At 52.1% G+C, this 25,226-nt stretch overlaps 1 protein-coding gene and 1 long non-coding RNA gene across 4 annotated transcripts; one reads left to right on the top strand and one right to left on the bottom strand.

Annotated features, from left to right (window-relative positions):
• Window positions 1-10,294: 10,294 nt before the first annotated feature.
• Window positions 10,295-12,807, bottom strand: LOC127912965 (uncharacterized). Of its 3 annotated transcripts, XR_008084300.1 has the most exons (4): window positions 12,440-12,807; window positions 11,276-11,371; window positions 10,892-11,243; window positions 10,295-10,410 (listed from the first exon to the last, which is right to left on the bottom strand). It is a non-coding gene; the product is annotated as an uncharacterized LOC127912965 (long non-coding RNA). The 3 variants fall into 3 exon arrangements; XR_008084299.1 differs by having other exon boundaries at window positions 10,892-11,371; XR_008084301.1 differs by having other exon boundaries at window positions 10,307-10,378; window positions 10,892-11,371.
• An 8,894-nt stretch (window positions 12,808-21,701) lies between these two features.
• LOC127913037 (uncharacterized) lies at window positions 21,702-22,640 on the top strand. The gene has a single exon (XM_052484257.1). The coding sequence runs from the start codon at window positions 21,702-21,704 to the stop codon at window positions 22,638-22,640; it is 939 nt and encodes a 312-aa protein (XP_052340217.1).
• The last annotated feature ends 2,586 nt before the right edge of the window (window positions 22,641-25,226 follow it).

Below are 25,226 nucleotides of genomic sequence, written 5' to 3'. Positions count from 1 at the left end.
CATTAGATCTGGTAAAATATAATCAAATAACACATTAGATCTGGTAAAATAGACTCAAATAACACATTAGATCTGGTAAAATAGACTCAAATAACACATTAGATCTGGTAAAATAGACTCAAATAACACATTAGATCTGGTAAAAGATGATACAAAGATAAAACCAACTGTTCTTTTGTATTTTTTTTGTATCATCTTTGAAATAGAAGAGAAAGGCCATAATGTATTTTGGCCACTAGATGGAATCAGTGTATGTGCAAAGTTTTAGACTGATCCAATGAACCATTTAATTTATGTTCAAAATGTTGCATCAAGACGACTCCCAAAGGGCCTAATTGGTTTATTAATAACTTTTCATGTTCAAAACTGCTCACTCTCCTAAAACAATAGCATGGTATTTTTTCACCGTAATAGCTACTGTAAATTGGACAGTGCAGTTAGATTAACAAAAACTTAAGCTTTCTTCCCATATCAGATATGTCTATGTCCTGGGAAATGTTGTTGTTACTAACAACCTCATGCTAATCACATTAGCCTACGTTAGCTCAACCTCATGCTAATCGCATTAGCCTACGTTAGCTCAACCTCATGCTAATCGCATTAGCCTACGTTAGCTCAACCTCATGCTAATCACATTAGCCTACGTTAGCTCAACCTCATGCTAATCGCATTAGCCTACGTTAGCTCAACCTCATGCTAATCGCATTAGCCTACGTTAGCTCAACCTCATGCTAATCGCATTAGCCTACGTTAGCTCAACCGTCCAGCAGGGGACCCACCGATCCTGTAGACGTTTTGACAACCATTATACCATATGATTCAATGCAAATATGCCATCAACATTATTCCACATGTCAGAATTGATAGAAGAAGGTTATGCAACATATAAGGCAAGAATTCAGAGAAGGCAAAGTGGCCATTATTATATCAAACGTTGGACCAGTAACCGAAAGGTTGCAAGATCGAATCCCTAAGCAGACATGGTAAAAATCTGTCATTCTGAACCTGAACAAGGCAGTTTACCCCACTGTTCCTAGACCGTCATTGTACATAAGAATTTGTTCTTAACTGACTTGCCGAGTTAAATAAAGGTAAAATAACAATGTGATTAGCACGAGGTTGCAAGTAATGTGAACATTTCCCAGGACATAGACATATCTGATATTGACAGAAAGCTTAAATTCTTGTTAACATAAATAATAATCCTTAATAATAAAAATAATAAAAACTTACTCTGAGCTCTGAGTTTTCCTGTCTTAAACCAGGATTTATCAGGAATCCTAGGACCCTTTCTGGGATGCTTTGTAGCTACATAGCCGTCTTTGTATCAAAGATAATTGTGTAGTCTAGAGCGATTTTCTAGGTTAGCTAGCCAGCTATTGTCGTTCTTTTAACGCAACGTAACGTAATCAACACTGCTAGCTAGCCAGCTAGCCCCCGAATAGCAGCACTGTAGAAACTATTACACTCAACGGAACGACTTGATTAGTGTAGTGTCAACAACGCAGCCACTGCCAGCTAGCCTACAAAGTCAACAACGCAGCCACTGCCAGCTAGCCTACTTCAGCAGTACTGTATCATTTTAATCATTTTAGTCAATAAGATTCTTGCTACGTAAGCTTAACTTTCTGAACATTCGAGACGTGTAGTCCACTTGTCATTCCAATCTCCTTGCATTAGCGTAGCCTCTTCTGTAGCCTGTCAACTATGTGTCTGTCTATCCCTGTTCTCTCCTCTCTGCACAGACCATACAAACGCTCCACACCGCGCAGCCGCGGCCACCCTAATCTGGTGGTCCCAGCGCGCACGACCACGTGGAGTTCCAGGTCTCCGGTAGCCTCTGGAACTGCCGATCTGCGGCCAACAAGGCAGAGTTCATCTCAGCCTATGCCTCCCTCCAGTCCTCGACTTCTTGGCACTGACGGAAACATGGATCACCACAGATAACACTGCCACTCCTACTGCTCTCTCTTCGTCCGCCCACGTGTTCTCGCACACCCCGAGAGCTTCTGGTCAGCGGGGTGGTGGCACCGGGATCCTCATCTCTCCCAAGTGGTCATTCTCTCTTTCTCCCCTTACCCATCTGTCTATCGCCTCCTTTGAATTCCATGCTGTCACAGTTACCAGCCCTTTCAAGCTTAACATCCTTATCATTTATCGCCCTCCAGGTACCCTCGGAGAGTTCATCAATGAGCTTGATGCCTTGATAAGCTCCTTTCCTGAGGACGGCTCACCTCTCACAGTTCTGGGCGACTTTAACCTCCCCACGTCTACCTTTGACTCATTCCTCTCTGCCTCCTTCTTTCCACTCCTCTCCTCTTTTGACCTCACCCTCTCACCTTCCCCCCCTACTCACAAGGCAGGCAATACGCTCGACCTCATCTTTACTAGATGCTGTTCTTCCACTAACCTCATTGCAACTCCCCTCCAAGTCTCCGACCACTACCTTGTATCCTTTTCCCTCTCGCTCTCATCCAACACTTCCCACACTGCCCCTACTCGGATGGTATCGCGCCGTCCTAACCTTCGCTCTCTCTCCCCGCTACTCTCTCCTCTTCCATCCTATCATCTCTTCCCTCTGCTCAAACCTTCTCCAACCTATCTCCTGATTCTGCCTCCTCAACCCTCCTCTCCTCCCTTTCTGCATCCTTTGACTCTCTATGCCCCCTATCCTCCAGGCCGGCTCGGTCCTCCCCTCCCGCTCCGTGGCTCGACGACTCATTGCGAGCTCACAGAACAGGGCTCCGGGCAGCCGAGCGGAAATGGAGGAAAACTCGCCTCCCTGCGGACCTGGCATCCTTTCGCTCCCTCCTCTCTACATTTTCCTCTTCTGTCTCTGCTGCTAAAGCCACTTTCTACCACTCTAAATTCCAAGCTTCTGCCTCTAACCCTAGGAATCTCTTTGCCACCTTCTCCTCCCTCCTGAATCCTCCTCCCCTCCCCCTCCTCCCTCTCTGCAGATGACTTTGTCAACCATTTTGAAAAGAAGGTCGACGACATCCGATCCTCGTTTGCTAAGTCAAACGACACCGCTGGTTCTGCTCACACTGCCCTACCCTGTGCTCTGACCTCTTTCTCCCCTCTCTCTCCAGATGAAATCTCGCGTCTTGTGACGGCCGGCCGCCCAACAACCTGCCCGCTTGACCCTATCCCCTCCTCTCTTCTCCAGACCATTTCCGGAGACCTTCTCCCTTACCTCACCTCGCTCATCAACTCATCCCTGACCGCTGGCTACGTCCCTTCCGTCTTCAAGAGAGCGAGAGTTGCACCCCTTCTGAAAAAACCTACACTCGTTCCCTCCGATGTCAACAACTACAGACCAGTATCCCTTCTTTCTTTTCTCTCCAAAACTCTTGAACGTGCCGTCCTTGGCCAGCTCTCCCGCTATCTCTCTCAGAATGACCTTCTTGATCCAAATCAGTCAGGTTTCAAGACTAGTTATTCAACTGAGACTGCTCTTCTCTGTATCACGGAGGCCCTCCGCACCGCTAAAGCTAACTCTCTCTCCTCTGCTCTCATCCTTCTAGACCTATCGGCTGCCTTCGATACTGTGAACCATCAGATCCTCCTCTCCACCCTCTCCGAGTTGGGCATCTCCGGCGCGGCCCACGCTTGGATTGCGTCCTACCTGACAGGTCGCTCCTACCAGGTGGCGTGGCGAGAATCTGTCTCCTCACCACGCGCTCTCACCACTGGTGTCCCCCAGGGCTCTGTTCTAGGCCCTCTCCTATTCTCGCTATACACCAAGTCACTCGGCTCTGTCATAACCTCACATGGTCTCTCCTATCATTGCTATGCAGACGACACACAATTAATCTTCTCCTTTCCCCCTTCTGAAGACCAGGTGGCAAATCGCATCTCTGCATGTCTGGCAGACATATCAGTGTGGATGACGGATCACCACCTCAAGCTGAACCTCGGCAAGACGGAGCTGCTCTTCCTCCCGGGGAAGGACTGCCCGTTCCATGATCTCGCCATCACGGTTGACAACTCCACTGTGTCCTCCTCCCAGAGCGCTAAGAACCTTGGCGTGATCCTGGACAACACCCTGTCATTCTCAACTAACATCAAGGCGGTGGCCCGTTCCTGTAGGTTCATGCTCTACAACATCCGCAGAGTACGACCCTGCCTCACACAGGAAGCGGCGCAGGTCCTAATCCAGGCACTTGTCATCTCCCGTCTGGACTACTGCAACTCGCTGTTGGCTGGGCTCCCTGCCTGTGCCATTAAACCCCTACAACTCATCCAGAACGCCGCAGCCCGTCTGGTGTTCAACCTTCCCAAGTTCTCTCACGTCACCCCGCTCCTCCGCTCTCTCCACAGGCTCCCAGTTGAAGCTCGCATCCGCTACAAGACCATGGTGCTTGCCTACGGAGCTGTGAGGGGAACGGCACCTCAGTACCTCCAGGCTCTGATCAGGCCCTACACCCAAACAAGGGCACTGCGTTCATCCACCTCTGGCCTGCTCGCCTCCCTACCACTGAGGAAGTACAGTTCCCGCTCAGCCCAGTCAAAACTGTTCGCTGCTCTGGCCCCCCAATGGTGGAACAAACTCCCTCACGACGCCAGGACAGCGGAGTCAATCACCATCTTCCGGAAACACCTGAAACCCCACCTCTTTAAGGAATACCTAGGATAGGATAAGTAATCCTTCTCACCCCCCCCTTTTAAGATTTAGATGCACTATTGTAAAGTGACTGTTCCACTGGATGTCATAAGGTGAATGCACCAATTTGTAAGTCGCTCTGGATAAGAGCGTCTGCTAAATGACTTAAATGTAAATGTAAATTTACAACCAATAACTTGTGCTGTAAAATGTTCTAAAATGTCTCTTCAATCGTTAACAATTTTTAAAAAAAAGAAAAAAAAAAAAGTTCCCCAATTGGCACATTTAAGATACAAATTGTTCGGTGCTTTTAAGGTTAAAGGCACCATTAATAAATTAGGTGTGAAGTTTAATTTTAGATGCAAAACTGTACCCCTTCCTTTATTTACAAGCCATACTGTAAATGTCATAGATGTTTATTAAAGAATGAATTATTAATATGCATTATTATTATTATGTTACCATGCTAGTGAATATGAGTCACCAAGTTAATGACGACACTCTGTCTTGCCACAGCTGCTTGATCCAAGAGAAGTGATGTAAATTGAGCAGGAAGTCACAGTGAGAGGAAATAGATTATTCAGATACATGTGAGTCATCACCGGGTTGAATATTCTCTCACGTTGTTCGTGTTGTATTTGCTGTGTAAAGATAGGCTCAGTTCTGGCTGTCAACAGCATAAAAATACAAAATAAACAGATTGTTGTATTTGCTGTGTAAAGATAGGCTCAGTTCTGGCTGTCAACAGCATAAAAATAAAAAATAAACAGATTGTTGTATTTGCTGTGTAAAGATAGGCTCAGTTCTGGCTGTCAACAGCATAAAAATAAAAAATAAACAGATGGTTGTATTTTCCTGGCCGTCGTCATCACCTCGAGTTGCACTTTTAAAAGGCTGTTAGTTTACTGCATTATCTATCATATCTACACCATTTAAATGAATGGCCCTCTAAACATCTAGAAGCTGAATGCATTGAAATGAATGGCCCTCTAAACGTCAAGAAGCTGAATGCATTTAAACAAACGGCCCTCTAAATGTCTACCAGCTGAATGCATTGAAATGAATGGCCCTCTAAATGTCTAGAAGCTGAATGCATTTAAGTGAATGACCTTCTAAACATAAATCAGCTGTATGCATTTAAATGAATGGCCCTCTAAATATATTTCAGCTAAATGCATTTCATAAATATATTTCAGCTAAATGCATTTCAATGAATAGCCCTCTAAATATATTTCAGCTAAATGCATTTCAATGAATAGCCCTCTAAACGTAAATCTGATGAATGCATTGAAATTAATGGCCCTCTAAACGTCTATCAGCTGTATGCATTTAAATGATTGGCTCTCTAAACATCTATCAGCTGTATGCATTTAAATGTATGGCCATCTGAACATCTATCAGCTGTATGCATTTACATGTGTTTTATTGTGCCTTAACTGCCTCAATCTGCTCACTCACTTAGTCCCCAACCAACATGATGCTCACTGTCTCAATAATTAGGATTCTGATGCTTCAGACATCAGGTGTGCCAGACCTGAGCCAGAACTATTCTCAAACATCATGTGTTCCTGCCCTGAGCCAGAAACTATTCCCAAACATCAGGTGTTCCTGCCCTCAGCCAGAAACTATTCCCAAACATCAGGTGTGCCTGTCCTGAGCCAGAAACTATTCCCAAACATCAGGTGTGCCTGTCCTGAGCCAGAAACTATTCCCAAACATCAGGTGTGCCTGCCCTGAGCCAGAAACTATTCCCAAACATCAGGTGTTCCTGTCCTGAGCCAGAAACTATTCCCAAACATCAGGTGTTCCTGCCCTGAGCCAGAAACTATTCCCAAACATCAGGTGTGCCTGCCCTGAGCCAGAAACTATTCCCAAACATCAGGTGTTCCTGCCCTCAGCCAGAAACTATTCCCAAACATCAGGTGTTCCTGCCCTGAGCCAGAAACTATTCCCAAACATCAGGTGTGCCTGCCCTGAGCCAGAAACTATTCCCAAACATCAGGTGTGCCTGCCCTGAGCCAGAAACTATTCCCAAATATCAGGTGTGCCTGCCCTGAGCCAGAAACTATTCCCAAACATCAGGTGTGCCTGCCCTGAGCCAGAAACTATTCCCAAACATCAGGTGTTCCTGCCCTGAGCCAGAAACTATTCCCAAACATCAGGTGTTCCTGCCCTGAACCAGAAACTATTCCCAAACATCAGGTGTTCCTGCCCTGAACCAGAAACTATTCCCAAACATCAGGTGTGCCTGCCCTGAGCCAGAAACTATTCCCAAACATCAGGTGTGCCTGCCCTGAGCCAGAAACTATTCCCAAACATCAGGTGTTCCTACCCTGAGCCAGAAATTATTCCCAAACATCAGGTGTGCCTGCCCTGAGCCAGAAACTATTCCCAAACATCAGGTGTGCCTGTCCTGAGCCAGAAACTATTCCCAAACATCAGGTGTGCCTGCCCTGAGCCAGAAACTATTCCCAAACATCAGGTGTTCCTGCCCTGAGCCAGAAACTATTCCCAAACATCAGGTGTGCCTGTCCTGAGCCAGAAACTATTCCCAAACATCAGGTGTTCCTGCCCTGAGCCAGAAACTATTCCCAAACATCAGGTGTGCCTGTCCTGAGCCAGAAACTATTCCCAAACATCAGGTGTTCCTGCCCTGAGCCAGAAACTATTCCCAAACATCAGGTGTGCCTGCCCTGAGCCAGAAACTATTCCCAAACATCAGGTGTTCCTGCCCTGAGCCAGAAACTATTCCCAAACATCAGGTGTGCCTGCCCTGAGCCAGAAACTATTCCCAAACATCAGGTGTTCCTGCCCTGAGCCAGAAACTATTCCCAAACATCAGGTGTGCCTGCCCTGAGCCAGAAACTATTCCCAAACATCAGGTGTTCCTGCCCTCAGCCAGAAACTATTCCCAAACATCAGGTGTGCCTGCCCTGAGCCAGAAACTATTCCCAAACATCAGGTGTTCCTGCCCTGAGCCAGAAACTATTCCCAAACATCAGGTGTTCCTGCCCTGAGCCAGAAACTATTCCCAAACATCAGGTGTGCCTGCCCTGAGCCAGAAACTATTCCCAAACATCAGGTGTTCCTGCCCGAGCCAGAAACTATTCCCAAACATCAGGTGTGCCTGCCCGAGCCAGAAACTATTCCTAAACATCAGGTGTTCCTGCCCTGAGCCAGAAACTATTCCCAAACATCAGGTGTTCCTGTCCTGAGCCAGAAACTATTCCCAAACATCAGGTGTTCCTGCCCTGAGCCAGAAACTATTCCCAAACATCAGGTGTGCCTGTCCTGAGCCAGAAACTATTCCCAAACATCAGGTGTTCCTGCCCTGAGCCAGAAACTATTCCCAAACATCAGGTGTTCCTGCCCTGAGCCATAAACTATTCCCAAACATCAGGTGTTCCTGCCCTGAGCCAGAAACTATTCCCAAACATCAGGTGTTCCTGCCCTGAGCCAGAAACTATTCCCAAACATCAGGTGTGCCTGTCCTGAGCCAGAAACTATTCCCAAACATCAGGTGTTCCTGTCCTGAGCCAGAAACTATTCCCAAACATCAGGTGTTCCTGCCCTGAGCCAGAAACTATTCCCAAACATCAGGTGTTCCTGTCCTGAGTCAGAAACTATTCCCAAACATCAGGTGTTCCTGTCCTGAGCCAGAAACTATTCCCAAACATCAGGTGTTCCTGCCCTGAGCCAGAAACTATTCCCAAACATCAGGTGTGCCTGTCCTGAGCCAGAAACTATTCCCAAACATCAGGTGTTCCTGCCCTGAGCCAGAAACTATTCCCAAACATCAGGTGTGCCTGTCCTGAGCCAGAAACTATTCCCAAACATCAGGTGTTCCTGCCCTGAGCCAGAAACTATTCCCAAACATCAGGTGTGCCTGCCCTGAGCCAGAAACTATTCCCAAACATCAGGTGTTCCTGCCCTGAGCCAGAAACTATTCCCAAACATCAGGTGTGCCTGCCCTGAGCCAGAAACTATTCCCAAACATCAGGTGTTCCTGCCCGAGCCAGAAACTATTCCCAAACATCAGGTGTGCCTGCCCTGAGCCAGAAACTATTCCCAAACATCAGGTGTTCCTGCCCTCAGCCAGAAACTATTCCCAAACATCAGGTGTGCCTGCCCGAGCCAGAAACTATTCCCAAACATCAGGTGTTCCTGCCCTGAGCCAGAAACTATTCCCAAACATCAGGTGTTCCTGCCCTGAGCCAGAAACTATTCCCAAACATCAGGTGTGCCTGCCCTGAGCCAGAAACTATTCCCAAACATCAGGTGTTCCTGCCCGAGCCAGAAACTATTCCCAAACATCAGGTGTGCCTGCCCGAGCCAGAAACTATTCCTAAACATCAGGTGTTCCTGCCCTGAGCCAGAAACTATTCCCAAACATCAGGTGTTCCTGTCCTGAGCCAGAAACTATTCCCAAACATCAGGTGTTCCTGCCCTGAGCCAGAAACTATTCCCAAACATCAGGTGTGCCTGTCCTGAGCCAGAAACTATTCCCAAACATCAGGTGTTCCTGTCCTGAGCCAGAAACTATTCCCAAACATCAGGTGTTCCTGCCCTGAGCCAGAAACTATTCCCAAACATCAGGTGTTCCTGTCCTGAGTCAGAAACTATTCCCAAACATCAGGTGTTCCTGTCCTGAGCCAGAAACTATTCCCAAACATCAGGTGTTCCTGCCCTGAGCCAGAAACTATTCCCAAACATCAGGTGTGCCTGTCCTGAGCCAGAAACTATTCCCAAACATCAGGTGTTCCTGCCCTCAGCCAGAAACTATTCCCAAACATCAGGTGTTCCTGCCCTGAGCCAGAAACTATTCCCAAACATCAGGTGTGCCTGTCCTGAGCCAGAAACTATTCCCAAACATCAGGTGTTCCTGCCCTGAGCCAGAAACTATTCCCAAACATCAGGTGTTCCTGCCCTCAGCCAGAAACTATTCCCAAACATCAGGTGTTCCTGCCCTGAGCCAGAAACTATTCCCAAACATCAGGTGTGCCTGTCCTGAGCCAGAAACTATTCCCATTTGGAGGCAGAATGCTACAAAAATAAAAATATGCAAAAAACAGGAACAAATTAGATTTTATCTGGTGAACAGAAGTGCCATTGTACGCATAAACACTACGTTGTTTTATCATTCAAATGTAGTCGTCATCCCATGTGCCAAACAGCAGGATTGATATTCCTAATGAGTGGGGCAGATGCTGTTGAAGCTGCCATTAAGGGACAAACACCATACACACACACACACACACACACACACTGTGCGTGTGTATGTCTCTGTGTGTGTGTGTGTGTGTGTGTGTGTGTGTGTGTGTGTGTGTGTGTGTGTGTGTGTGTGTGTGTGTGTGTGTGTGTGTGTGTGTGTGTGTGTGTCTGTGTGTGTGTGTCTGTTTTTGTGTGTGTGTGTGTGTGTGTGTGTGTGTGTGTGTGTGTGTGTGTGTGTGTGTGTGTGTGTGTGTGTGTGTGTGTCTCTTGCTCAGATTCTAAGGGTGCAGGTGTTGTCGGTGGTCACTCAGAACAAAATGAATTGTGGGGGATTATAAAGCCCTCTGTAAAGAACTCTCCTCACTCTCTCTAACATTCTGAAGGAGTTTTATTATTTTATAAGGTTGAAGTTCAGAGATCTCTGAGATCAGAGAGGTCGGTGGTACGCTCTAACCACTAGGCTACCTGCAACCTCTACACTCTAACCACTAGGCTACCTGCCACCTCTACACTCTAACCACTAGGCTACCTGCCGCCTCTACACTCTAACCACTAGGCTACCTGCCGCCTCTACACTCTAACCACTAGGCTACCTGCCTCCTCTACACTCTAACCACTAGGCTACATGCCACCTCTACACTCTAACCACTAGGCTACCTGCTACCTCTACCCTCTAACCACTAGGCTACCTGCCACCTCTACACTCTAACCACTAGGCTACCTGCCACCTCTACACTCTAACCACTAGGCTACCTGCCTCCTCTACACTCTAACCACTAGGCTACATGCCACCTCTACACTCTAACCACTAGGCTACCTGCCACCTCTACACTCTAACCACTAGGCTACCTGCCACCTCTACACTCTAACCACTAGGCTACCTGCCACCTCTACAGTCTAACCACTAGGCCACCCTACCACCTCTACGCTCTAACCACTAGGCTACCTGCAACATCTACACTCTAACCACTAGGCTACCTGCCACCTCTACACTCTAACCACTAGGCTACCTGCCACCTCTACAGTCTAACCACTAGGCTACCTGCCACCTCTACACTCTAACCACTAGGCTACCTGCCTCCTCTACACTCTAACCACTAGGCTACCTGCCACCTCTACACTCTAACCACTAGGCTACCTGCCACCTCTACACTCTAACCACTAGGCTACCTGCCACCTCTACACTCTAACCACTAGGCTACCTGCCACCTCTACACTCTAACCACTAGGCTACCTGCCTCCTCTACACTCTAACCACTAGGCTACCTGCCACCTCTACCCTCTAACCACTAGGCTACCTGCCACCTCTACACTCTAACCACTAGGCTACCTGCCACCTCTACACTCTAACCACTAGGCTACCTGCCACCTCTACACTCTAACCACTAGGCTACCTGCCACCTCTACACTCTAACCACTAGGCTACCTGCCTCCTCTACACTCTAACCACTAGGCTACCTGCTACCTCTACACTCTAACCACTAGGCTACCTGCCACCTCTACACTCTAACCACTAGGCTACCTGCCACCTCTACACTCTAACCACTAGGCTACCTACCTCCTCTACCCTCTAACCACTAGGCTACCTGCCACCTCTACACTCTAACCACTAGGCTACCTGCCTCCTCTACACTCTAACCACTAGGCTACCTACCCCCTCTACCCTCTAACCACTAGGCTACCTGCCACCTCTACACTCTAACCACTAGGCTACCTGCCTCCTCTACACTCTAACCACTAGGCTACCCTGCCACCTCTACACTCTAACCACTAGGCTACCTGCCACCTCTACACTCTAACCACTAGGCTACCTGCCTCCTCTACACTCTAACCACTAGGCTACCTGCCTCCTCTACCCTCTAACCACTAGGCTACCTGCCACCTCTACACTCTAACCACTAGGCTACCTGCCACCTCTACGCTCTAACCACTAGGCTACCTGCCACCTCCACTCTAACCACTAGGCTACCTACCACCTCTACCCTCTAACCACTAGGCTACCTGCCACCTCTACACTCTAACCACTAGGCTACCTACCTCCTCTACACTCTAACCACTAGGCTACCTGCCACCTCTACACTCTAACCACTAGGCTACCTGCCACCTCTACACTCTAACCACTAGGCTACCTGCCACCTCTACACTCTAACCACTAGGCTACCTGCCACCTCTACACTCTAACCACTAGGCTACCTGCCACCTCTACACTCTAACCACTAGGCTACCTGCCACCTCTACACTCTAACCACTAGGCTACCTACCACCTCTACACTCTAACCACTAGGCTACCTGCCACCTCTACACTCTAACCACTAGGCTACCTGCCACCTCTACACTCTAACCACTAGGCTACCTGCCTCCTCTACACTCTAACCACTAGGCTACCTGCCACCTCTACACTCTAACCACTAGGCTACCTCCCACCTCTAACCACTCTAACCACTACACTCTAACCAGGCTACCTGCCTCCTCTACACTCTAACCACTAGGCTACCTGCCACCTCTACACTCTAACCACTAGGCTACCTGCCACCTCTACACTCTAACCACTAGGCTACCTGCCTCCTCTACACTCTAACCACTAGGCTACCTACCACCTCTACACTCTAACCACTAGGCTACCTGCCTCCTCTACACTCTAACCACTAGGCTACCTGCCACCTCTACACTCTAACCACTAGGCTACCTGCCACCTCTACACTCTAACCACTAGGCTACCTGCCACCTCTACACTCTAACCACTAGGCTACCTGCCACCTCTACACTCTAACCACTAGGCTACCTGCCACCTCTACACTCTAACCACTAGGCTACCTGCCACCTCTACACTCTAACCACTAGGCTACCTGCCTCCTCTACACTCTAACCACTAGGCTACCTGCCTCCTCTACACTCTAACCACTAGGCTACCTGCCACCTCTACACTCTAACCACTAGGCTACCTGCCTCCTCTACACTCTAACCACTAGGCTACCTGCCACCTCTACACTCTAACCACTAGGCTACCTGCCACCTCTACACTCTAACCACTAGGCTACCTGCCTCCTCTACACTCTAACCACTAGGCTACCTGCCACCTCTACACTCTAACCACTAGGCTACCTGCCACCTCTACACTCTAACCACTAGGCTACCTGCCACCTCTACACTCTAACCACTAGGCTACCTGCCTCCTCTACACTCTAACCACTAGGCTACCTGCCACCTCTACACTCTAACCACTAGGCTACCTGCCTCCTCTACACTCTAACCACTAGGCTACCTGCCACCTCTACACTCTAACCACTAGGCTACCTGCCTCCTCTACACTCTAACCACTAGGCTACCTGCCACCTCTACACTCTAACCACTAGGCTACCTGCCACCTCTACACTCTAACCACTAGGCTACCTGCCACCTCTACACTCTAACCACTAGGCTACCTGCCACCTCTACACTCTAACCACTAGGCTACCTGCCTCCTCTACACTCTAACCACTAGGCTACCTGCCACCTCTACACTCTAACCACTAGGCTACCTGCCCCCTCTACACTCTAACCACTAGGCTACCTGCCACCTCTACACTCTAACCACTAGGCTACCTGCCACCTCTACAGTCTAACCACTAGGCTACCTGCCACCTCTACACTCTAACCACTAGGCTACCTGCCACCTCTACACTCTAACCACTAGGCTACCTGCCACCTCTACACTCTAACCACTAGGCTACCTGCCCCCTCTACACTCTAACCACTAGGCTACCTGCCACCTCTACACTCTAACCACTAGTCTACCTACCACCTCTACACTCTAACCACTAGGCTACCTGCCCCTCTACACTCTAACCACTAGGCTACCTGCCACCTCTACACTCTAACCACTAGGCTACCTGCCTCCTCTACACTCTAACCACTAGGCTACCTGCCACCTCTACACTCTAACCACTAGGCTACCTGCCACCTCTACACTCTAACCACTAGGCTACCTGCCTCCTCTACACTCTAACCACTAGGCTACCTGCCACCTCTACACTCTAACCACTAGGCTACCTGCCACCTCTACACTCTAACCACTAGGCTACCTGCCTCCTCTACACTCTAACCACTAGGCTACCTGCCACCTCTACACTCTAACCACTAGGCTACCTGCCACCTCTACACTCTAACCACTAGGCTACCTACCACCTCTTCGCTCTAACCACTAGGCTACCTGCCACCTCTACACTCTAACCACTAGGCTACCTGCCACCTCTACACTCTAACCACTAGGCTACCTGCCACCTCTACACTCTAACCACTAGGCTACCTGCCACCTCTACACTCTAACCACTAGGCTACCTGCCACCTCTACACTCTAACCACTAGGCTACCTGCCACCTCTACACTCTAACCACTAGGCTACCTGCCTCCTCTACACTCTAACCACTAGGCTACCTGCCTCCTCTACACTCTAACCACTAGGCTACCCTGCCACCTCTACACTCTAACCACTAGGCTACCTGCCACCTCTACACTCTAACCACTAGGCTACCTGCCACCTCTACACTCTAACCACTAGGCTACCTGCCACCTCTACACTCTAACCACTAGGCTACCCTGCCACCTCTACACTCTAACCACTAGGCTACCTGCCACCTCTACACTCTAACCACTAGGCTACCTGCCACCTCTACACTCTAACCACTAGACTACCTGCCACCTCTACACTCTAACCACTAGGCTACCTGCCTCCTCTACACTCTAACCACTAGGCTACCTGCCTCCTCTACACTCTAACCACTAGGCTACCTGCCTCCTCTACACTCTAACCACTAGGCTACCTGCCACCTCTACACTCTAACCACTAGGCTACCTGCCACCTCTACACTCTAACCACTAGGCTACCTGCCACCTCTACACTCTAACCACTAGGCTACCCTGCCACCTCTACACTCTAACCACTAGGCTACCTACCTCCTCTACACTCTAACCACTGGGCTACCTGCCACCTCTACACTCTAACCACTAGACTACCTGCCACCTCTACACTCTAACCACTAGACTACCTGCCACCTCTACACTCTAACCACTAGACTACCTGCCTCCTCTACATTCTAACCACTGGGCTACCTGCCACCTCTACACTCTAACCACTAGACTACCTGCCACCTCTACACTCTAACCACTAGGCTACCTACCTCCTCTACACTCTAACCACTAGGCTACCTGCCACCTCTACACTCTAACCACTAGGCCACCTGCTACCTCTACACTCTAACCACTAGGCTACCTGCCACCTCTACACTCTAACCACTAGGCTACCCTGCCTCCTGCCAGTTTTATGCCAGTTTTATTTTATTTCACCTTTATTTAACCAGGTAGGCGAGAACAAGTTCTAATTTACAACTGTGACCTGGCCAGCATAAAGCAAAGCAGTGTGACACAGACAACAACACAGAGTTACACATGGAGTAAACAATAAACAAGGCAATAACACAAACAAGTCAATGACACAGTAGAGAAAAGAAAGTCTATATACATTGTGTGTAAAAGGCATGAGGAGGTAGGTAATAAATAGGCCATAGGAGAGAATAATTACAATTTAGCAGATTAACACTGGAGTGATAAATGAGCAGATGATGATGTGCAAGTAGAGATACTGGTGTGCAAAAGAGCAGAAAAGTAATTAAAATAAAAACAGTATGGGGATGAGGTAGGTAGATTGGGTGGGCTATTTACCGATAGACTATGTACAGCTGCAGCGATCGGTTAGCTGCTCAGATAGCTGATGTTTAAAGTTGGTGAGAGAAATAAAAGTCTTCAACTTCAGCGATTTTTGCAATTCGTTCCAGTCACAGGCAGCAGAGAACTGGAAGGAAAGGCGACCAAAGTAGGTGCTGGCTTTGTGGGTGACAAATGAGATATACCTGCTGGAACGTGTGCTACGGGTGGGTGTTATTATCGTGACTAGTGAGCTGAGAAGGCGAAGCTTTACCTAGCATAGACTTATAGATGACCTGGAGCCAGTGGGTCTGGTGACGAATATGTAGCGAGGGCCAGCCGACTAGAGCATAATAAGGTGATTTGGTAACAAAACAGATGGCACTGTGATAGACTGCATCCAGTTTTCTGAGTATATTGGAAGCTATTTTGTAGAGGTCATTGCTGAAGTCAAGGATCGGTAGGATAGTCAGTTTTACTAGGTTAAGTTTGGTGACGTGAGTGAAGGAGGCTTTGTTGCGAAATAGAAAGCCCGATTCTAGATTTGATTTTGGATTGGAGATGTTCACTATGAGTCTGGAAGGAGAGTTTACAGTCTAACCAGACACCTAGGTATTTATAGTTGTCCACATATTCTAGGTCGGAACCGTCCAGGGTGGTGATGATAGTCAGGCGGGCGGGTGTGGGCAGCGAACAGTTGAAAAGCATGCATTGGGTTTGACTAGCGTTTAAGAGCAGTTGGAGGCTAAAGAAGGAGTGTTGTATGGCATTGAAGCTCGTTTGGAGATTAGTTAGCACAGTGTCCAAAGAAGGGCCAGAAGTATACAGAATGGTGTCATCTACGTAGGTGGATCAGGGAATCGCCCGCAGCAAGAGTGACATCATTGATATATACAGAGAAAAGAGTTGGCCCGAGAATTGAACCCTGTGGTACCCCCATAGAGACTGCCAAAGGTTCGGACAACATGCCCTCCGATTTGATACACTGAACTCTGTCTGCAAAGTAGTTGGTGAACCAGACGAGGCAGTCATCAGAAAAACCAAGGCTACTGAGTCTGCCGATAAGAATACGGTGATTGACAGAGTCGAAAGCCTTGGCCAGGTCGACGAAGATGGCTGCACAGTACTGTCTTTTATCAATGCCGGTTATGTTATCGTTTAGTACCTTGAGCTTGGCTGAGGTGCACCTGTGACCGGCTCGGAAACCGGATTGCACAGCGGAGAAGGTACGGTGGGATTCGAGATGGTCAGTGATCTGTTTATTAACTTGGCTTTCGAAGACTTTAGATAGGCAGGGCAGGATGGATATAGGTCTTTAACAGTTTGGGTCTAGGGTGTCACCCCCTTTGAAGAAGGGGATGACCACGGCAGCTTTCCAATCTTTAGGGTTCTCAGACGATACGAAAGAGGTTAAACAGGCTGGTAATAGGGGTTGCAACAATGGCGGTGGAGAGTTTGAGAAAGAGAGGGTCCAGATTGTCAAGCCTAGCTGATTTGTACGGGTCCAGGTTTTGCAGCTCTTTCAGAACATCTGCTGTCTGGATTTGGGTGAAGGAGAAGCTGGGGAGGCTTGGGTGAGTAGCTGCGGGGGGAGCGGAGCTGTTTGCCAGGGTTGGAGAAGCCAGGAGGAAAGCATGGCCAGCTGTAGAGAATTGCTTATTGAAATGTTCAATTATCATGGATTTATCGGTGGTGACCGTGTTACCTAGCCTCAGTGCAGTGGGCAGCTGGGAGGAGGTGATCTTGTTCTCCATAGACTTTACAGTGTCCCAAAACCTTCTGGAGTTAGAGCTACAGGATGCACATTTTTGCTTGAAAAAGCTGGCCTTAGCTTTCCTGACTGACTGCGTGTATTGGTTCCTGACTTCCCTGAACAGTTGCATATCGTTGGGACTATTCGATGCTATTGCAGTCCGCCACAGGATGTTTTTGTGCTGGTCGAGGGCAGTCAGGTCTGGAGTGAACCAAGGGCAATATCTGTTCTTCGTTCTACATTTTTTGAACGGGGCATGCTTTTCTAAGATGATGAGGAAATCACTTTTAAAGAATGACCAGGCATCCTCGACTGACGGGATGAGGTCAATATCCTTCCAGGATACCCGGGCCAGGTCGATTAGAAAGGCCTGCTCGCAGAAATTGTTTTAGGGAGCGTTTAACAGTGATGAGGGGTGGTCGTTTGACTGCGGCTCCGTGACGGATGCAGGCAATGAGGCAGTGATCGCTGAGATCCTGGTTGAAAACAGCAAGGTGTATTTGGAGGGCAAGTTGGTCAGGATGACGTCTATGAGGGCATCTAGCTTAGATTGTAGGACTGCCGGGGTGTTAAGCATATCCCAGTTTAGGTCACCTAACAGAACAAACTCTGAAGCTAGATGGGGGGCGATTAATTCACAAATGGTGTCCAGGGCACAGCTGGGAGCTGAGGGGGGTCGGTAGCAGGCGGCAACAGTGAGAGACTTATTTCTGGAGAGAGTAATTTTCAAAATTAGTAGTTCGAACTGTTTGGGTATGGACCTGGAAAGTATGACATTACTTTACAGGCTATCTCTGATAATGTCTGTTAGGCTCTACACCCCTTGTAAAGCGGATTAATGTTCTTAATTTTAAGAAGTTATTTTATTGTGATACAATCTTTATCAAAACATACAGGCTACATGAGGTGTGAGACTATGATTAGAAAAAGTCACACAAAAAAACGCAGTTTCTTATGCTGAGTGTGACGTAAAAGATGTCGATGCCTTTGGGCCCAACTCTAATCCAGGGGCCCAATGAACGGCAGGCTACCCCACTCTAATCCAGGGGCCCAATGAGCGGCAGGCTACCCCACTCTAATCCAGGGGCCCAATGAACGGCAGGCTACCCCACTCTAATCCAGGGGCCCAATGAGCGGCAGGCTACCCCACTCTAATCCAGGGGCCCAATGAACAGCAGGCTACCCCACTCTAATCCAGGGGCCCAATGAACAGCAGGCTACCCCACTCTAATCTAGTGGCCCAATGAGCGGCAGGCTACCCCACTCTAATCCAGGGGCCCAATGAGCGGCAGGCTACCCCACTCTAATCCAGGGGCCCAATGAGCGGCAGGCTACCCCACTCTAATCCAGGGGCCCAATGAACAGCAGGCTACCCCACTCTAATCCAGGGGCCCAATGAACGGCAGGCTACCCCACTCTAATCCAGGGGCCCAATGAGCGGCAGGCTACCCCACTCTATTCCAGGGGCCCAATGAACAGCAGGCTACCCCACTCTAATCCAGGGGCCCAATGAGCGGCAGGATTCCATGCTGTCACTACCCCACTCTAATCCAGGGGCCCAATGAACAGCAGGCTACCCCACTCTAATCTAGTGGCCCAATGAGCGGCAGGCTACCCCACTCTAATCCAGGGGCCCAATGAGCGGCAGTCTACCCCACTCTAATCCAGGGGCCCAATGAGCGGCAGGCTACCCCACTCTAATCCAGGGGCCCAATGAACAGCAGGCTACCCCACTCTAACCAGGGGCCCAATGAGCGGCAGGCTACCCCACTCTAACCAGGGGCCCAATGAACAGCAGGCTACCCCACTCTAATCTAGTGGCCCAATGAACAGCAGGCTACCCCACTCCAATCCAGGGGCCCAATGAACAGCAGGCTACCCCACTCTAATCCAGGGGCCCAATGAGCGGCAGGCTACCCCACTCTAATCCAGGGGCCCAATGAGCGGCAGGCTACCCCACTCTAATCCAGGGGCCCAATGAATGGCAGGCTACCCCACTCCAACCCAGGGGTTGAAATCTCCTCCTGCTGTTCAAAGACCACTAGCATTTTATACAAGAAATCTCCCTTCAGAAATAAAAGCTTCTCCCAAGTGGGTGTGACACCTACTCCCGTTGCCTGCTACATTGCTGCTTGGATTACACCTGTTCACCATCTGACCTGTCAGGTATAGGTACCCCCACCACACTCTCCCTTCTCTCCGGAGATTTCTCTCGCCTCCAGCACACACGCACTGTTGGGGCTCTGAACTTACAATGGCTTGCCCCAAATCCTTATATACTGTATATATTTTCTTGTGCAAATTGCTATTTTGCTATTTGCCTCATGACTCCTGCGTGCTTTGTTGACCTCAACGGTGGGACAGATTATGTTTGTTCCCCCACTCGGGACTCTGACTCTCTATTGGTTACACAGACTCTCGGCCTCCCAGACTATGTTTGTTCCCCCACTCGGGACTCTAACTCTCTATTGGTTACACAGACTCTCGGCCTCCCAGACTATGTTTGTTCCCCCACTCGGGACTCTGACTCTCTATTGGTTACACCGACTCTCGGCCTCCCAGACTATGTTTGTTCCCCCACTCGGGACTCTGACTCTCTATTGGTTACACCGACTCTCGGCCTCCCAGACTATGTTTGTTCCCCCACTCGGGACTCTGACTCTCTATTGGTTACACCGACTCTCGGCCTCCCAGACTATGTTTGTTCCCCCACTCGGGACTCTGACTCTCTATTGGTTACACCGACTCTCGGCCTCCCAGACTATGTTTGTTCCCCCACTCGGGACTCTAACTCTCTATTGGTTACACCGACTCTTGGCCTCCCAGACTATGTTTGTTCCCCCACTCGGGACTCTGACTCTCTATTGGTTACACAGACTCTCGGCCTCCCATCCTATTCTAACCATCTCTCGTCGGCTCTGTATTCATGTAACCTGATGAAATATAACATAATAATAATAATATATAATAATATAACATGATCTTGTTGCCATCTGATGGACATTCATAAATCAGCACTGCAGATCTCTCTCTGTCCTCTGCCGTGCCCTGATTGTATTACTGCTGATGATATCTGGAAACATGTACTCCCTGGCCCATCTACTGTTGCTAGACCCAATTCTGACTTGTGCTCTGATATCTGTTTCGCTGATTTCTGCTCTTGTAAAAGCCTGGGTTTTCTGCACGTTAATTTAACACTCAATGCTTATTACCCAAAATGAATCAATTGAAAGTGTGGGTTCACAGCTCCAATCCAGATGTGTTGGTCGTTACTGAGACGTGCTTAAGGAAGAGTGTTTTGAATACTGATGTTAACCTTTCTGGTTATAACCTTTTTCGGCAAGACACATCTTCTAAAGGTGGGTGAGTGGCAATCTTTACCAAGGAACACCTTCAGTACTCGGTTGTCTCCACAAAGTCTGACCTATCCTGATTTGTCATAGTCGCTTTCTAAAAAACTTTAATGAACAAGCCTTCCTTCATGACCTGGCCTCTGTAAAATGGTATAGAATCTGCTCTGTCAAAGACACATTGACCTTCTTTTTATATATTTTCAGTGATATTGTTGACAAACACACCCCATAAAGAAAATGAGAATTAAAAACAGGTTCAGCCGCTGGTTCAACCGTGATCTGGCAGAGTTACTCCACCTCAAGAATTCAATTTGGTGAAAGGCTCGGCACACACATACTCAGGCTGACTGGCTCTCATTCAGGCAAATGAGAAATAATTGCACTCAGTCTATCCGGAAGGCCAAAGTTAGTTACTTTAAGGAGCAGTTCTCTTTCTGTGGGTCGAACCCCAAGAAGTTCTGGAAAACGGTTAAAGAGCTGGAGAATAAACCCTCCTCCTCACAGCTGCCCATGTCCCTTCATGTTGAGGATGTGGTGGTTACTGACAAGGAGCACATGTCCCTTAATGTTGATGTGGTTGTTACTGACAAGGAGCACATGTCCCTTAATGTTGATGATGTTGTTACTGACAAGGAGCACATGGCTGAGCTCTTTAATCTGGCCCCTCCCCTGCTGACCCAAACCCTGCTGACCCAAACCCTGCTGGCCCATCCCCTACTGGCCCATCCCCTGCTGACCCATCCACTGCTGGCCCATCCCCTGCTGCCCCCTGCTGGCCCATCCCCTGCTGGCCGAACTCCTGCTGGCCCCTCCCCTGCTGGCCCATCCACTACTGGCCCATCCCCTACTGGCCCATTTCCTACTGGCCCATCCCCTACTGGCCATCCCCTGCTGACCCATCCCCTGCTGGCCCATCCCCTACTGGCCCATCCCCTGCTGACCCGTCCCCTGCTGGCCCATCCCCTACTGGCCTGAACCCCTGCTGGCCCCTCCCCTGCTGGCCCATCCCCTGCTGGCCGAACTCCTGCTGGCCCATCCCCTGCTGGCCCCTCCCCTGCTGGCCCATCCCCTACTGGCCCATCCCCTGCTGACCCGTCCCATGCTGGCCCATCCCCTACTGGCCCATCCCCTACATGCCCATCTCCTACTGTCCCATCCCCTACTGGCCCATGCCCTGCTGACCCATCCCCTACTGGCCCATCCCCTACTGGCCCATCCTCTGCTGACCCGTCCCCTGCTGGCCCATCCACTACTGGCCCGAACCCCTGCTGGCCCCTCCCCTGCTGGCCCCTCCCCTGCTGGCCGAACTCTCCTGCTGGCCCATCCCCTGCTGGCCCCTCCCCTGCTGACTGAACCCCTGCTGGCACATCCCCTGCTGGCCCATCCCCTGCTGACCCCTCCCCTGCTGGCCCATCCCCTGCTGGCCCCTTCCTTGCTGGCCCCTCCCCTGCTGGCCCCTCCCCTGCTGACCCATCCCCTGGTGGCCCATCCCCTGCTGACCCATCCCCTACTGACCCATCCCCTGGTGGCCCCTCCCCTACTGGCTGAACCCCTGCTGGCCCCTCCCCTGCTGGCCCCTCCCCTGCTGACCCATCCCCTGGTGGCCCCTCCCCTGCTGGCCCATCCCCTGCTGGCCCCTCCCCTGCTGGCCCCTCCCCTGCTGACCCAACCCCTGCTGGCCCCTCCCCTGCTGGCCCATCCCCTACTGGCCGAACCCCTGCTGGCCGAACCCCTGCTGGCCCATTCCCTACTGGCCCATCCCCTGCTGACCCATCCACTGCTGGCCCATCCCCTGCTGGCCCCTCCCCTGCTGGCCCATCCCCTGCTGGCCGAACTCCTGCTGGCCCCTCCCCTGCTGGCCCATCCCCTACTGGCCCCTCCCCCGCTGGCCCATCCTCTGCTGGCCGAACTTCTGCTGGCCCCTCCCCTGCTGGCCCATCCCCTGCTGGCTCATCCCCTGCTGGCCCCTCCCCTGCTGACTGAACCCTTGCTGGCCCATCCCCTGCTGGCCGAACCCCTGCAGGCCCTCCCCTGCTGACCCCTCCACTGCTGACCCATCCCCTGCTGGCCCCTCCCCTGCTGGCCCCTCCCCTGCTGACCCATCCCCTGCTGACCCATCCCCTGCTGGCCCATCCCCTGCTGGCCCATCTCCTACTGGCCCATCCCCTACTGGCCCATCCCCTGCTGACCCATCCCCTGCTGGCCCATCCCCTACTGGCCCATCCCCTGCTGACCCGTCCCCTGCTGGCCCATCCCTACTGGCCCGAACCCCTGCTGGCCCCTCCCCTGCTGGCCCATCCCCTGCTGGCCGAACTCCTGCTGGCCCATCCCCTGCTGGCCCCTCCCCTGCTGGCCCATCCCCTACTGGCCCATCCCCTGCTCACCCGTCCCATGCTGGCCCATCCCTTACTGGCCCATCCCCTACTTGCCCATCCCCTGCTGACCCATCCCCTACTGACCCATCCCCTGGTGGCCCCTCCCCTACTGGCTGAACCCCTGCTGGCCCCTCCCCTGCTGGCCCCTCCCCTGCTGACCCATCCCCTGGTGGCCCCTCCCCTGCTGGCCCATCCCCTGCTGGCCCCTCCCCTGCTGGCCCCTCCCCTGCTGACCCAAACCCTGCTGGCCCCTCCCCTGCTGGCCCATCCCCTACTGGCCGAACCCCTGCTGGCCGAACCCCTGCTGCCCATTCCCTACTGGCCCATCCCCTGCTGACCCATCCACTGCTGGCCCATCCCCTGCTGGCCCCTCCCCTGCTGGCCCATCCCCTGCTGGCCGAACTCCTGCTGGCCCCTCCCATGCTGGCCCATCCCCTACTGGCCCCTCCCCCCGCTGGCCCATCCCCTGCTGGCCGAACTTCTGCTGGCCCCTCCCCTGCTGGCCCATCCCCTGCTGGCTCATCCCCTGCTGGCCCCTCCCCTGCTGACTGAACCCTTGCTGGCCCATCCCCTGCTGGCCGAACCCCTGCAGGCCCTCCCCTGCTGACCCCTCCACTGCTGACCCCTCCACTGCTGACCCCTCCCCTGCTGGCCCCTCCCCTGCTGACCCATCCCCTGCTGACCCATCCCCTGCTGGCCCATCCCCTGCTGGCCCCTCCCCTGCTGGCCCCTCCCCTGCTGACCCAACCCCTGCTGGCCCCTCCCCTGCTGGCCCATCCCCTACTGGCCGAACCCCTGCTGGCCGAACCCCTGCTGGCCCATTCCCTACTGGCCCATCCCCTGCTGACCCCTCCCCTGCTGGCCCCTCCCCTGCTGGCCCCTCCCCTGCTGACCCAACCCCTGCTGACCCATCCCCTGCTGGCCCATCCCCTGCTGACCCATCCCCTGCTGGCCCATCCCCTACTGGCCCATCCCCTGCTGACCCATCCCCTGCTGGCCCATCCCCTACTGGCCCGAACCCCTGCTGGCCCCTCCCCTGCTGGCCCATCCCCTGCTGGCCGAACTCCTGCTGGCCCATCCCCTGCTGGCCCCTCCCCTGCTGGCCCATCCCCTACTGGCCCATCCCCTGCTGACCCGTCCCATGCTGGCCCATCCCCTACTGGCCCATCCCCTACTTGCCCATCTCCGACTGTCCCATCCCCTACTGGCCCATCCCCTGCTGACCCATCCCCTGCTGGCCCATCCCCTACTGGCCCATCCTCTGCTGACCCGTCCCCTGCTGGCCCATCCACTACTGGCCCGAACCCCTGCTGGCCCCTCCTCTGCTGGCCCATCCCCTGCTGGCCGAACTCCTGCTGGCCCATCCCCTGCTGGCCCCTCCCCTGCTGACTGAACCCCTGCTGGCACATCCCCTGCTGGCCCATCCCCTGCTGACCCCTCCCCTGCTGGCCCATCCCCTGCTGGCCCCTCCCTTGCTGGCCCCTCCCCTGCTGGCCCCTCCCCTGCTGACCCATCCCCTGGTGGCCCATCCCCTGCTGACCCATCCCCTCCTGGCCCATTTCCCCTGGCCCATCCCCTACTGGCCCATTCCCTACTGGTCCATCCTCTACTGGCCCATCCCCTACTGGCCCATCCCCTACTGACCCATCCCCTGGTGGCCCCTCCCCTACTGGCTGAACCCCTGCTGGCCCCTCCCCTGCTGGCCCCTCCCCTGCTGACCCATCCCCTGGTGGCCCCTCCCCTGCTGGCCCATCCCCTGCTGGCCCCTCCCCTGCTGGCCCCTCCCCTGCTGACCCAAACCCTGCTGGCCCCTCCCCTGCTGGCCCCTCCCCTGCTGGCCCATCCCCTACTGGCCAAACCCTGCTGGCCCCTCCCCTGCTGGCCCCTCCCCTGCTGGCCCCTCCCCTGCCGGCCCATCCCCCACTGGCCCATCCCCTACTGGCCCATCCCCTACTGGCCCATCCTCCCCTGGCCCATCCCCTACTGGCCCCTCCCCTACTGGACCATCCCTACTGGCCCATCCCCTGCTGACCCATCCCCTGCTGACCCATCCCCCACTGGCCTATCCCCTACTAGCCCATCCCCTACTGGCCCCTCCCCTACTGGACCATCCCCTACTGGCCCATCCCCAGCTGACCCATCCCAAGCTGGCCCATCCCCTACTGGCCGAACCCCTGCTGGCCCCTCTCCTGATGGCCCATCCCCTACTGGCCCATCCCCTACTGGCCCATCCTCTACTGGCCCATCCC

Source organism: Oncorhynchus keta, chromosome 28 (genome assembly GCF_023373465.1).
Source record: "Oncorhynchus keta strain PuntledgeMale-10-30-2019 chromosome 28, Oket_V2, whole genome shotgun sequence".
NCBI lineage: Eukaryota > Metazoa > Chordata > Actinopteri > Salmoniformes > Salmonidae > Oncorhynchus > Oncorhynchus keta.
This window is presented reverse-complemented; position numbering and strand designations above follow the sequence as displayed.